The sequence below is a fragment of the Lampetra fluviatilis genome, chromosome 29 (assembly GCF_964198595.1).
Source record: "Lampetra fluviatilis chromosome 29, kcLamFluv1.1, whole genome shotgun sequence".
Lineage (NCBI taxonomy): Eukaryota > Metazoa > Chordata > Hyperoartia > Petromyzontiformes > Petromyzontidae > Lampetra > Lampetra fluviatilis.
Window position 1 is genome coordinate 1,873,644 of NC_136303.1, and position 14,872 is coordinate 1,888,515.

General features: G+C 53.8%; 1 protein-coding gene across 2 annotated transcripts in view; it reads right to left on the reverse strand.

Moving 5' to 3' along the window:
- Positions 1 to 14,817, reverse strand: part of LOC144942934 (phospholipase A1 member A-like) — a 19,030-nt gene extending 4,213 nt beyond the window's left edge. The window contains exons 1-10 of one of the 2 annotated variants that reach the window (XM_078869973.1): positions 14,059 to 14,816; positions 7,488 to 7,681; positions 6,620 to 6,822; positions 5,309 to 5,434; positions 4,460 to 4,529; positions 3,777 to 3,888; positions 3,027 to 3,128; positions 2,509 to 2,601; positions 1,924 to 2,118; positions 207 to 284 (exon numbers count right to left, since the gene is read on the reverse strand). In XM_078869973.1, coding sequence (XP_078726099.1) covers positions 207 to 284; positions 1,924 to 2,118; positions 2,509 to 2,601; positions 3,027 to 3,128; positions 3,777 to 3,888; positions 4,460 to 4,529; positions 5,309 to 5,434; positions 6,620 to 6,822; positions 7,488 to 7,681; positions 14,059 to 14,113 — 1,228 coding nt within the window. In that variant the 5' untranslated portion in view covers positions 14,114 to 14,816. Of the gene's footprint in view, positions 1 to 206; positions 285 to 1,923; positions 2,119 to 2,508; positions 2,602 to 3,026; positions 3,129 to 3,776; positions 3,889 to 4,459; positions 4,530 to 5,308; positions 5,435 to 6,619; positions 6,823 to 7,487; positions 7,682 to 14,058 lie in introns of both variants that reach the window. The other variant, XM_078869974.1, reaches the window with a different exon arrangement.
- Between the last annotated feature and the right edge of the window lie 55 nt (positions 14,818 to 14,872).

Genomic DNA, 14,872 nt, shown 5'->3' on the forward strand with positions numbered 1-14,872 from the left:
TCCATCGTCAATACACTTGCAGCGTTAATCAGGGTGGCCGTTGGGCTCAAACCGCAAAACCTTTGCAACGAGCGGGGAAGTCGTGGTACCCGCTCGGCCGTATCAGCCACATTTAGAATCGTGTGAAGCGTCCGATGCCGCTGCTGCTGTTTTTGGTGTTGTCACTGCTGCTGCTGTTAACTGTTGTTGTTGTTGTGTTCACTGACCACAATAAGGGGGTGCTTTGGCCGTGTTCATGTGAAGGACGATCGACTCGGAATCGCTCATCGCACAGACCCCGTCAGCTGTCCGGTCGGCGGACACAACACGAAGGACATTATCAACAGTATTCACATTTGTGAGCGATCATCAGAAACTAATGATCCCTGTGTCGCCGATCACGGACTCTTGGCGCCGCGAGGGCCATCGGCGAGCGTCGATGAAGGCCGGCACAACGATGCAAGAGGGGATTGTTTGTGGCCAGCACCACGTACGTCCGGCCGCCTGCGTCTTGCCAGTGCTGATGTTTACACACCACGCTCGAGGCGCTCGTTGAAGGCCGAATCAGCCTCGGGGGAGGCCGCGATAGGGATCTGACTCAGGTGGCTGGGTCACGAAGTGCTGTGTGCTGCCAACTATGCAACCTCTTATTGTTGGTTCTTTCGGTAAAGTCACGTAGAAGGGAAATAATAAAATAATAAGTATTAAACAATAAAATTCTCGAAAGAACCAAGAATATGAATCCCTGCAGTCACGAAAGCTTTAAATCGAAAAATGCTACCTCTTATTTTGTACGTTGAAGACTCACTGACAAGAGGCCATGGGACAGGCCCAAGGTGTTGTTAGTTTACTGAGATGACTGACAAGTTGCACACCTTTTTCACGAATTTCAATCATTTCTATTCACATGCAAGTTAAGACACTACAACACACTGCATGCACCTGATGATTGAGAAAACACTGCTCTACATACACGTACACACAGACACTGGCCACAGGTTGCTGCGGAGTCTTGTAAAAAAAAAAACGGGTCTGAGAGGTCCCCTCCACCGTAGCCACGCAAACAGGTGCGCTGGCTGAGGCGCGCGGTGTTAGGCTCTGGATAGGGTTAGGGTTATGGTCAGAGTTAGGGTTATGTGTTCGGTTTGGGGACAGAATTAAATACTGTACAACAAAGATCCCCCCATATAGCCTGCACGGACTTTCGGAGCAAGTGCTGTTTGGTTTGCAAGTAGCGCCTATGAAGGCCGGCACGGCACACAAAAGAGTGGGCGGTCAGCACCACACCCGGCCACTTTTGTCTCCCTCGTGGTGATGTTGACTACACACCGTACCAGGTAATCAATTGTGGTCGAGTCGACCAAAGCAGTTAGGATTAGATACAAACACAGTCACACAGGCCCTCTCCGTGAGTACCGGAGTGGTCCTTTTCATGAGTACTGGAGTGGCCCTCTCCATGAGTACCTGAGTGGCCCTCTCCGTGAGAACCTGAGTGGCCCTCTCCGTGAGAACCTGAGTGGCCCTCTCCGTGAGAACCTGAGTGGCCCTCTCTGTGAGTACCGGAGTGGCCCTCTCCGTGAGAACCTGAGTGGCCCTCTCCGTGAGTACCTGAGTGGCCCTTTTCATGAGTATCGGAGTGGCCCTCTCCGTGAGAACCTGAGTGGCCCTCTCTGTGAGAACCTGAGTGGCCCTCTCCGTGAGTACCGGAGTGGCCCTCTCTGTGAGAACCTGAGTGGCCCTTTTCATGAGTATCGGAGTGGCCCTCTCCGTGAGAACCTGAGTGGCCCTTTTCATGAGTACCTGAGTGGCCCTTTTCATGAGTACCGGAGTGGCCCTCTCCGTGAGAACCTGAGTGGCCCTCTCCATGAGTACCTGAGTGGCCCTTTTCATGAGTATCGGAGTGGCCCTCTCCGTGAGAACCTGAGTGGCCCTCTCCATGAGTACCTGAGTGCAGGCCCAGGCGGGGGCAGGACGCCGTGCGCTCCGTGCGGCACTCGAGGCAGCGTCCGGCGGCCAGGGCGGCGGCGGAGTCGCACGGGAAGGCGCGCAGCTCGCACGCGGAGCGCAGGGAGCTCAGCCACAGCCGCACGGCGCGCATGTGGTCGCAGATCACGGGTGACTCCATATCCTCGGTGAATCCTGAGGTTGCGGTGAAGGACGGCGGGCGGGCGGGAGGAGCGAAGTCGTGACGACCCTACCACATTATTTTGGGGGGCTCTACTGAAAGTTCTGCCCATTTGACATCGCCAAGCCCACTGAATAACTCGCCCTGTCCACACAGAGTGGCCTCCTCACTCTTTCTGACATTGGCCCCGGCCACTGCTCAGGTAGCTCCCCCACTATGCAGATAGCCCCAGCCACTGCTCAGGTAGCCCCCCCACTATGCAGGTAGCCACTCCCTTTGCTCGCATCTCGAGTCGAGCGTGAAGCCAGACAGACGTTAAACCCGGGACAAAATCCCGATTTACATGAACCAAGGCGTTGGCACAGTTTCGTGTGGCAGGAGCACGGAGCGGTGTGTGGAGTCACCTCCTGTGAGCGTCGTCTTTGGGCATCCCGGTTGGTCCTCTCCGCCGTTCACGTAGAAATCCACGTGGCCCAGGGTCCGCCGAATACCAAACTCTGCACGCACGCAGGTACACGTGCACACACACACACACACGGGTGTACACTCATACACGTGCACACTCATACACGTGCACACACACACACGGGTGTACACTCATACACGTGCACACACACACACGGGTGTACACTCATACACGTGCACACTCATACACGTGCACACACACACACACACGGGTGCACACTCATGCACGTGCACACACGCGTGTGCATACGCACACACACGTGCACCCCTTTCGATGTCTAAACTGAATCAAAGGGGCGGGGAAGGCTGCCGGTGCCGCATCGGCCCCCGTGGACATCAGAGAAGCCACTCGAAGCGGCAGCAGCCGCTGCCATGGCAAGGGTCGGCGCCGTCGATGGAGAGGCGCGTAGCGCGGTGCGGGGGGTGGGGGGTGGGGGGGGGTTTGCGTGGGTCTCACTGTCGCCGTCCGTGTGGACCACGTCCACGAAGGCCGCGTCGCTCGAGTCGAGTCGCTCCGCGGGGTCGGCCTGGGAGAACTTGGGTCCTGCGGGGTCGAGGGCTGAGTGGGAGAGGGGCCAGGGGAGGTGGAGGGGGCGGGAGGTGGAGGGAGTAGAGGAGCGATAGGGGACGTGTTCTCATCTTCTTCATGATTATCAATCATCGTCGGCCATGGTCAATCCACTGCTGCTGGATAAAGGCCTCCCTCTCCAAGCCATCGCCATCTGTCATGGTTCTGCGATGCTATGAGTAACACGGTCTTAGCAGACGCACAATGATTTATGGAATCAAAGAGATAAAAAAAAATGTCATCATGCGTTGAAGAACTATTTACAATTTCTACAAATGAATATTCAGCATTAATTTATTTATCATCATCATGAGCCACGGTTCATCCACTGCTAGATGAAGGCCTTCCCAGGCAAGGGGTCAATACGGGATGTTGCCGGTGTCGGTCACCTAACAAATCTCCCACCTCGCGATTTTAAGATTTTCCACGATTCTGGTTCGCTATTCAAAATTTATACCGCTGGGTAACAGAGGCAGGGGGATGTAAGAAACTTGCTCCATTGGCGATTGAACTGGCAACCTCAATATTGCAAGTCCAGTGTCAGAACCCTTACCACCATGGTGCCCCCCCCACCACACCCCCAACGTAGTACGATAACATCAAAGCGTCGCCGTATCGTGTGGCAACCCCAGCGCCCACCTGTGATTTTCGCGATCCTCCCTGAGAAGTAGCTGCCTGTGAAGCCTGCGACGTGCGCTCCCAGGCTCACCCCCACCAGGTGCACACGCTCTGCACGCACGCCACGTTGCACCTGGGGGGCAGGTAGCGGGTCTGGGTGGGGTGCCTCCAGGCATCGGTTGGGGGTATCTGTGGCACACTCAGGGTGGTGTACCACCCCCCCCCCCTTTTCTCGAAGTATGTAATGAATGCGCATGGATATTATGGATATGTGAATGGATATATGGATGTGAATGGATGTAACCAATATTATCCATAAGAGGTTTTTTTGGGTTAGATCACGTAAATATAAATGTGTCGTTAAACCCGCCACCACCCGACACAGCCAATTAGTAAGGTTTGTCACGTAGACAAAACATGCCAATTCGTTACTAGACCAGCACGCCTGTGGGTTGGAGAGTACGGTAAACCCACAACATTTACAACTCGAGTACCGTAACGTTTCGCCAGCAATTACAACCAGCATCATCAGGCGCCAGCCAGATATTGGTTTTCCGAAATGCCTGTTTACCCAGCAACGAAATTTATTTTTTTAAATAAGGGGGTACAAATATTCGGTACAGAAACCAACATCATTGAAAATCGCTTCCGAGGGAGCGACAAACATTTGTTTCTGGGGGAACATCAATGCTGTGCGCACCCACCATGAGCGTGGTGATCATGTTGGCGATGATCCTGCCCGCCTCCCGTGTTTTCTGCACCGCCAGCGGGTACCTGGGAGCACAGCCCGTGCCATGCAGCGCACCCTCATGCGACGAGGCGAGAGTGGAGCCACTGTGTGACTCTCAAAGTTCGATTAAAGTGGCAATAATTTCACCGAGTGAGTGACCGAGACGTTCTTCACTTAAGAAAAATAACCGCAAAGTGTCGTTGTGGCGCGTTACTGACAAGACAAACGAGGCCTCGTTCCCATACTGGTAGGAGGGTTTTAATTTATTTGATGTGCGTGCGCGTGTGTGTTGGGCTTCTTTCGCGCCGTGCGTAGCCAACCGCGTATGTGGGATTTGGTCCTCGTGTATAAAATGAATGTACAGTGTTGTGGGATGCTGTTGGCGTGAATTATGCCATATAAAATGAAAGTTATTATTATATCTGGCTCTCCACGCAAAGAATACAAGTTTATTTGTTACACAACCAACTTGTCCCTGGGAGTGCGTCCTATCAGCAATATTGGTTCAATAAAGCAAACTCTGGACTGGTTTCAATATTCAGTGTCTCACCAGCGGAGTCAGGCTTGCTTGAATCAATGCTTGTGGACTGTCCGAATTTTATGGGCAAGGACGCTTTCTGTAAGAAATGTGTCTTAGTTCAATGCAACAGTATACAATACGTCGCACGAAATATACATCAAGTTGCATTTTTGAGAATGTCCATGACAAAATAAACAAAAGCCTCCTCCCCAATATTTGTCTCTGGCCAAAGTAAAATATCCAATTTGATTGAAGCGTCCTTAATTTTCACCGGGCGGGAGACCCAACGCTGTGAGGCTTCACCAATTTGTTGCGCCGCGATTCCAGTCGACGGCGATGATGTTGGTGCCGGGGGTGTCTGGAGTTGCCGCGAGAAGCTCAGACACCATCTCATCGAGCCAGATGGGCCGCGGCTCCACGCCACCCACACTGACAACACGGGGGACACACACAGGGACAACAACAACAACAACCGCCATTCGCCACTAAGTGGCGGTGACGTCACCACGACGCTTGTGCCAGGCCAAGTGCACCTTGAGGCCACGTGAAGTGTCGAACGCCCCCTGGCAGGAGGTCACGGGGCAGACACAGATGCCACGGGTCGACTGACCGAGATGACACAGGGACACACACAGGGGGACACACGGGGAAGACATGGGATACACACAGAGACACATGGGAGAGACACATATGGTACACACAGGGGCCACATATGGGACACACAGGGACACATGGGGGAGACACACAGGGGATACACGGGGGACTTAGAAGGGATGTATGGGGGACACATGAGGAGACATACAGGAGACAAGGATACAATGAGGGGATGTGGGGTACAGTGACAGTGATGATGGAAAAGGTTTTTAATATTATTCACGTGCGCTGACCTACCAGTGATCTACTAGGTTCAGGGTTCAAGTTTTCTTATGAGCCTAGGACAATTTCAGTGAGTGCAGGTATGGTCACCGCAGTTTGGCCTTGAAAACAAAAAGTTTATCATCGGCGATGCTTCAGGCAGTGGCCCTTCACAGCACAAAGAGGGGGCAGAGAGAAATCTTGACTTAAAGCTTTCGTGACTGCAGGAATTTATGTTCTTTGGGTCTTTCGGTAAAGTCACGGAGATGGGTTCAAATTAATAAAAATTAAATTAAAAAAAACTAGGACGTTTCGATCACAACACAAGCGATGGTCATCAGGAGGAAAACATGACGATCGCTTGTGTTGTGATCGAAACGTCCTAGTTTTTGGTTTATTTTATTTTTGTTAATTTTAACCTATCTCCGTGACTTTACCGAAAGACCCAAAGAATAGGGGGCAGAGAGGCTGAAGCGTGACTGCGATGGGTTTTTTTCGGGCACACAAATCACAACGGGTTCTCAGAAAAGTGGTTCCCCGCTAAAAGAGCGAGAGGCCAGTGCTCCATTCCCGTTAACAGCCATCAGCTGGTGGCGGAAATTCCACATTGCTATGGCAGGGGTGGATGAGTCGACAATACAAGACGCGAGGAGGCCTGCATGTCTCAGAGGTCAGGCAAACTTGAGCCGGCGCCGCCGCCGAGAGTCTGGGTTCTAACCCCGGTTTTTGGCCGCCCGTGATTTGTCACGCCGCGCCCACCTGTATCCGTGGATGAGCACGAATGTCGTTGCCACGGGGTCGATGAGCCGCATCGTCTCCACGTCGTCGTCTTCGTGTTCTTCGACTCCTCCTCCTTCTCCTCCGCCTCCTCCGACGACGACTCGGAGCGGCAGCGCGCAGAGCGGGTGGCGGCTGGAGCCCCTCGGAGGGAAGAGCAGAAATCGTACGTCCAGCTCCGTTCCCTGCAAGAGAATCGGAGACATTTCTCACGCAGCTCTGATGAAGCTAGTTGTCATTACTGGCGAAACGTCGTACTCAGTTTGTAAATGTTGTGGCTTGGCTCTCCAACACACCGGTGTTGCTGTACTAGTATACTACACTATACACTACACTATACACTACACTATACACGAGCGCTGTACTAGTGACGAATTGGCCACGTTCTGTTCACGTGACAACCCTTACTAGTTGGCTGTGTCGGGTGGTGGCGGGTTTAACAACACATATATTTACGCGATCTAACCCAAAAAACCTATTATGTTTGTATCCGCATCTGAATGTCGCGGTGGTTCAGTCCTTCCGCCTACTGGCTCCTCCAGACCAATATTGACGAGGGGCATTTTGTGTCAGCAAGAAACCTCTGGACCGGTGTTAAACTTTCTAAGCAGTCAAGCTTGTTGGACAAATGCACACAAAGTTGTTCCAAGTCCGATCGCATAGCCGCATGTCAGTGAATTCAAACCGCACATTGCAGATTTTGGGTAGAAGTAAGTTACCCAATATTCGCGTGAAATTGCACAAATCGCGCTCTAGGTAAGGAAACCCGTACTTTTCCTTTTAAGGTCGCAGTGTCACTGACGAAAGTGCCTGTTGAAGCGAGCCGACTCAAAACACACCGCGTCCATACCCCGAAGAGAAGCTCGCTCAGCGAGCTCGGCTTGAAGTCAGCGCAGGGGGGGTCAGGACCCGGGGTCGAATTGATGCCTGGGTGAACGGGAGGCGTTGGTGGTGGTGGCGTTGGTGGTGGCGGCGGTGACGGCGAGGCAGAGATGGGGTTGGACGTCGGAGTCTCGGTCAAGGATTCGCCCGGGTTGAAGATAACTTTGGGCACAAAGATGATCATTGCCATTAGGGGGTTTGGGGGTTCCACAATTTCGTACCCACTTGTCGCTTTGACGCGTAAGGCCGTCCCCGCCTTACACCTCGCTTCGCGGTATTCATCCGCAACCTCACTGGGCTGCACTACTTGGGCTTACGTAACTAACGCTAACATTTCCACGCATTGCATGTTTTAACATGATTTATGGGAGCATTTCCGTAAAGTCGGATTTGTGCAAGTTAGGTCTTCCGCAACCCGTGACAGTACGATAGCGTGTCCCGCGCATTTGCCCGGGATAGACGGCTCGGGTAGAGGGTGGATGAGAGGTGGGTGAGGCGTGACATGACATCAGCACGCATATGGTGACGGTGACGTCACCACCGTGCACGTGTACTTAGCCATGCGCCAGGCAGGCAGGAATCCAGGAAGATGTTTTTTGTTTCTAATATGAAACAGGAGCCTCCATTCCATACTGTACTTATCTCTCCATGCAAAAAAAAAGAATATGAGTTACACAACCCAAACCAGTGGCCAAGGTATGGTGCAAATCATAATTAAGAAGATATAGGTGACAAAATAAATACGCAGACAAAACGTCTCCTCGTGTACGTGTGTGTGGTGGAAACCTTTCGCCTCCTTGCCACAGCTATCCACGTAAAAATAAAAGTTGTTTTTAAAACGAAAAGTTGTTTTTTTCACTCGGTGACGCTTTCCTGGGTAAATAAAAGGGGCAATTGTTTCGTCTGAATGCGTCCGTGGCCATGGGGAAGAGAGTTGACGCTCATCAAGTATCAAATTATGTTGTGATGCACTTGCGTTGGTAGTGGGTGTGCAGATGTAGTGGTGGTATTGACGTGCGCCGACTGTGACAGTGATGGATCACGGGGCGGCGCGGGGTGCGGGGTTGGGCACGCGTTGTGGGCGTGGTGTGGACGCGCGCGCCGGGAGTGACAGATGACGGGGCGGCGCGGCGTGGGTGGTGAGGCACGATGAGATGTGGGAAAACAGGATCGTAGCCAGCGCCCAGCGATTGGTCGAATAAGTGGGTGCTCGCAGCGACGTCCGCAGGTGGGGTATAAAGGGGGACGCGCGAGAGCACTCGGGGAGAGTTACCCAGTTGAAGACCCGAAGACGGAGCTGAAGACCTAGTGCCCCGAGACCCCTAGTCCCGCCGTCCTTGTGGGGACCGGGGCCCTGTGTGGCTCGGAGGCGAGGCTGTGGGACCCGGGGTCCGACGCCCCCGTGGGTCGGGCTGGGGACCCACAGTCGAGACGGATACCCCGGCCAGGGAGTGTCCCGAGTAGCTCAGTGGCGTTAGTCGCCGAGTAGCTAAGTGGATGTTGGTCATCCGAGTAGCTCAGTGGCGTTAGTCGCCGAGTAGCTAAGTGGGTGGTTGTCACCCGAGATACTAAGTGGATGTTGGTCATCCGAGTAGCTCAGTGGGCGTTAGTCGCCTAGTAGCTAAGTGGGTGTTTGTCACCCGAGATACTAAGTGGGTGTTTGTCACCCGAGATACTAAGTGGGTGTTTGTCACCCGAGATACAAAGTAGGTGTTAGTCACCTGTGAACGAGTTTGATAAAATAAAGAGTGTGTTACCCGTGAAGTCGTCTCCCGCCGAGTTACTACATTACAACTGGCGTCAGAAGTAAACCTGTCTTCAAGAAGTATGGACACGAGGAAGACTACCCGTACCCACGAGCGAGGTCGGGACGACGACGGCGTACCGGGGACACCAACCTCGGGAGGAGAGGACGAGGAGTTGCCGCCGATGCAGCACTTCGCGGTGATGGCCGACGCTCCGCTTGCCTCCGACACCAGCCTCCATGACGCGCACTCCCGGTTGGCGGAGTTGCTACTCGCCGCCGCCGCTGTCTTGGCCGACATCTCCGTTCCGGCGAGCGGAAAAACGGCTGCGGGGTTGGTGGAGGAAGCGACGTTGGAGGAATCCCGCCAAAAGGCGCTTCGCGCCAAAAGTCTGGAAGTTGCCGCCGTTTTTGGGGGGCCGCCACCGATTGGCGGGAAAGACGGACGCCACGTGGCCGGACACCTCCGCTCAGCGCAGCCCACGTCATCAGCGCGCGCCGGAGCTCTCCATTTTGCGCCTGACAACCGAGCCGACATTTTACACAACTACAGCGGAGCGCGGGAAAATCTCTCCGACGTCGACGACGATCGGGTCCTCCAGCAAAGATTGCCCGCGCTGTCGGCGTTCAAGGCGGATGGGGGCGACTGGGGAGCCTTCCAACGAAGGTTCCTCGCTCATCAGGAGATGTCGGGGTGGTCCGACACCACTGCCCTGCGTGCGTTGCCAGCGATGCTTGACGACGACGCGCTTGCAGCCTTCACATCTGCTGCAAGGTCGTCCCGCTCTACGCTCCAGGCCGCACTACACCTGATGGCGAAGGTGTTCGGGCCGCCCTCCACGTGTCGCCACCAGTTCTACGATCGGCGGAAGGTGGCTGGAGAAACGACGCTCGCCTATCGCACGGCACTACTCGCCTTGGCGGACGCAGCTTTTCCCCGCATGGATAAGGAGGGGAAGGACGCCATGGTGACGGAGCAGCTGCTGGCGTTGGCCCACGAGTTGGGGGTCCCCATCAATGTGGCGGACGAGATGGATATCTGCTCCCTGGCGATCGCCACGAGCATTCACGCGTACGAGGTCCTCAAACGCAAGCCGGGGGTCGTCTGCGAATGGGCGGGGAACGCGGCACTGGCCGCCACGATCGCCGAACCTCAGCCAGCTGCGGATCAGGAGCAGGCCTTCGCTGCATCGCGTCCGGGGGAGTGGAGAACGGGAGGTCGTTCGCCCACACGTTCACCCCGCAAGCTGGAGCAACCGAAACCTACGACGTCCGTCGTCTGCTACAACTGCGGCCTTCGGGGTCACGTCGCAGCCGGGTGCCGGGCCCCGCGTCAGCGCGCCACAGGACCACGTCGGGACGACGACCAGGGCCACAAGTCATCCCAACAAAACCCGGTGCCTCGGGCTTGACGGCTGCTGACCGTCGGGAGCCTGAACCCCGGGGCACGCACGGGTCCTCGATGCCTGGCCGATGTCTTCCTGAACCGCCGGCACCACCGGACGTTCAACCGCGTCTGGTGCCGTACGACGGACCGGCAAGGCGGACTCGGGCTAGGGCTCAACAATTTTCATGAAGACGTTTTTTCTCTACACCGAGCTCGCCCGGTGTTCCCCTCTGCCGGGGTAATGTCCCGTTGTAGGGACGCTCGGAAAGAAGGGGACACTGCACGAGTCGAAAGAAAAGAAAAAAAAAAAAAAAAAAATTTCCATTTATTTTCCTTTCTGCATACACATTGCTATTGTCACTCGCCGGTTTGTATATATTGTTCTATTGTCGCGGTGGCATTGGTTGATGGTTGCGGATGGTAGTGTTCGCGTCGTGTTGTGTTGTTACGTTAGTTGTTGTTCTTGTTGTTGTGTTGTGTTACGGGGCACACAGGGCGGTTTGTATATTTTTATAGCAGCCGGGTCGGCTGCGAGCTATGTGGTAGGGGGTGATGTAGTGGTGGTATTGACGTGCGCCGACTGTGACAGTGATGGATCACGGGGCGGCGCGGGGTGCGGGGTTGGGCACGCGTTGTGGGCGTGGTGTGGACGCGCGCGCCGGGAGTGACAGATGACGGGGCGGCGCGGCGTGGGTGGTGAGGCACGATGAGATGTGGGAAAACAGGATCGTAGCCAGCGCCCAGCGATTGGTCGAATAAGTGGGTGCTCGCAGCGACGTCCGCAGGTGGGGTATAAAGGGGGACGCGCGAGAGCACTCGGGGAGAGTTACCCAGTTGAAGACCTGAAGACGGAGCTGAAGACCTAGTGCCCCGAGACCCCTAGTCCCGCCGTCCTTGTGGGGACCGGGGCCCTGTGTGGCTCGGAGGCGAGGCTGTGGGACCCGGGGTCCGACGCCCCCGTGGGTCGGGCTGGGGACCCACAGTCGAGACGGATACCCCGGCCAGGGAGTGTCCCGAGTAGCTCAGTGGCGTTAGTCGCCGAGTAGCTAAGTGGATGTTGGTCATCCGAGTAGCTCAGTGGCGTTAGTCGCCGAGTAGCTAAGTGGGTGGTTGTCACCCGAGATACTAAGTGGATGTTGGTCATCCGAGTAGCTCAGTGGGCGTTAGTCGCCTAGTAGCTAAGTGGGTGTTTGTCACCCGAGATACTAAGTGGGTGTTTGTCACCCGAGATACTAAGTGGGTGTTTGTCACCCGAGATACAAAGTAGGTGTTAGTCACCTGTGAACGAGTTTGATAAAATAAAGAGTGTGTTACCCGTGAAGTCGTCTCCCGCCGAGTTACTACATTACACAAGCACAAATAACAAAAAACAGTCAACACATTAAAATTTGTCCATAACACCGTGGCCTTAACACACCGTGAAATGAACACCTAAACCTCAACACATTCGTCAATGTTGTTCTAAATCTTGCATTGCAGCAATGTGCTCAGCAGCTCGATGCCAATGTCGAGGTCTGCTGGCCACGATGAGAGGGCTTCAGTGGAGAGTTTGTGTCGTGTTGCCATTCTCCATCCATTGGCAGGAGGGCAGACTGCAGTGGTCTGTAGTCTGGCTTTCTTGGCCACAATCACACTCGTATGGCTTGCCCTTGAAGTGTTTATATGCATCTCCGTGGGTCTCTGTGTGTATGTGGGTCTTTATGTGTCTCTGTGTATCTCTTTGGGTTATGGTCCATAGTTTGGTTTGCATGGCCACATTCGTCAATAACACCATGTGGCCTTCAAAATAAAATGAAGTTCAAGTTCATTTAATAGGTATAGCCCTGTGAGCCATTCGGCTCTTGAATCGGGTGCAACCGCAACAAACAAAAAACAAAAACATGAACAATAAAACATCTTACAGTGAATATGTGACTAAGTGCAAACAGAAAATCAAAGAAAAGACAGCAAAATATTGCAGAAAAAACACCGCACACCAACGCTGTGTACAAAAATCCCAGTGGAATGCAAGTCAAACAACAACAACCACAAGACAACTTAGATTAAGGCCATCAGTGTACACAATAGGCGACGTTTTGGCCAACGGGTCCGTCTTCGTGGCTCATAGAGAGGCGAGAGCGAGAGAGTGTATGATAAAGAGTTATACAAAACAGTATCTGGCTGGATTGCAAATAATTACATTCTTCCCATTCTTGTCGTTCTTGCCGTTCGTGCTGAATTGAAATACCTATGGCTGAGCGCCACCACTCCGAAGGAAAACCCTGTGTACGCAGGACAGCAGGACGTACAGAGCGAGATTAAACTCCCAAGGATATGAAACAGTTCAGTACACCGCGAGAAAGTTGCGGGAAGCATGCGAGGAGAGGCGAGCAATGCAATGAATAAAACATACGCGCGTACGGAGAATCCTATCGCATCGATATGATTAATAATTATAATCGGAATTTTAAAAAAAATTAATGTACATCAGACCCCATGGTGTAAAGTGTGTTCTCCATCTCTTATCGTCCACTCTATCTCTCACGCCTCTCTCTCTCTCTATGCGCCCAGAAGAAGGGCCATCGCCCAAAACGTCGATAATGCTTCCTAATGAGGCCACAGTGTTGTCGACGAATGTGTGGAGTCGTTTTAACCCTTCGCCGTCGTTGTACGTAGAATCGTCGATTAATATCGATTGCCAAACGTATTCATTGGTCTGAAGAATTGTCGCGATTATAATTATAACATGACTATTGTGTATTGTGTCTCAATTACACACACCCTGTTTCAGTTACACACACACACACTGTCTCAATTACACACCCCCACTGTCTCAATTACACACACACACCCTGTCTCAATTACACACACACACTGTCTCAATTACACACACTGTCTCAATTACACACACACTGTCTCAATTACACACACACTGTCTCAATTACACACACACACCCTGTCTCAATTACACACACACACCCTGTCTCAATTACACACACACACACTGTCTCAATTACACACACACACACTGTCTCAATTACACACACACACACTGTCTCAATTACACACACACACACTGTCTCAATTACACACACACACTGTCTCAATTACACACACACACTGTCTCAATTACACACACACACACACTGCCTCAATTACACACACACCTGTCTCAATTACACACACACACTGTCTCAATTACACACACACACTGTCTCAATTACACACACACACTGTCTCAATTACACACACACACAGTCTCAATTACACACACACACACAGTCTCAATTACACACACGCCAGGTGATGGAGTCGAATTCGCTCCCGTGGCAGCGATGCTCACGGCCGGCTTGGCTTGGCAGCGGCGATGAGTGCGATGGACCAGAGCAGGTGACCACCACCACGACCACCACGACTCTCTCCTCCTACCTGCAGCCCATCCCAGCAGAGCCAGCAGTCCCGGCATCCTGGACGTGCCACGCATGGGGCACAGAGGCGCGCGTCCCCGTCCGTACGAGACGCTCCTCCAGCCGCTCCGAGGGATTCCGAGGCGTTCGCGATTGACAGAGCACAGGAGGGATGGGGGCACACACTGGCAGACGGAGTCGGTAGTAGCCACTGTGGGTCTACCGGGATACTGTGCGCCGGCAGAGAAGCCCAGTGCGTGTACCGTACGTTGAACTTCTTTCGCACCGTACGTAGCTAATCGGCGGTTGCGGGAGTGTACCGGCAGCTACCGATGTTGCTGCTGCTCGTGGCTTGGGTCGTACTGACGGTGCGGTGGTGCCGTGGCAGCTGCAGCGGCTCTAAGTTCAGTGAGAGCGGTGTGGAGTGGCGGATGTCCCAGGGCACTACGAGTCGAGAGAGAGAGCGGCTGGGGTGCTTGCCAGGGTTGTAGCGGTGCCACTGACCGCGTTCTCTCGGAGTTGTGCCAAGTAGAGGTACCGAGTAGCTGTGCCCGTGATGCTCACAGCACGGGAGGTGTGGCCGCAGCTGTGCCGGTGATGCTCAGTTGTGGATTGTGGTGGGAGTTGTGGATTGTGGTGGGAGTGGTGGATTGTGGTGGGAGTGGTGGATTGTGGTGGGAGTGGTGGATTGTGGTGGGAGTGGTGGATTGTGGTGGGAGTGGTGGATTGTGGTGGGAGTGGTGGATTGTGGTGGGAGTGGTGGATTGTGGTGGGAGTTGTGGATTGTGGTGGGAGTTGTGGATTGTGGTGGGAGTTGTGGGTGGTGGGAGTAGTGG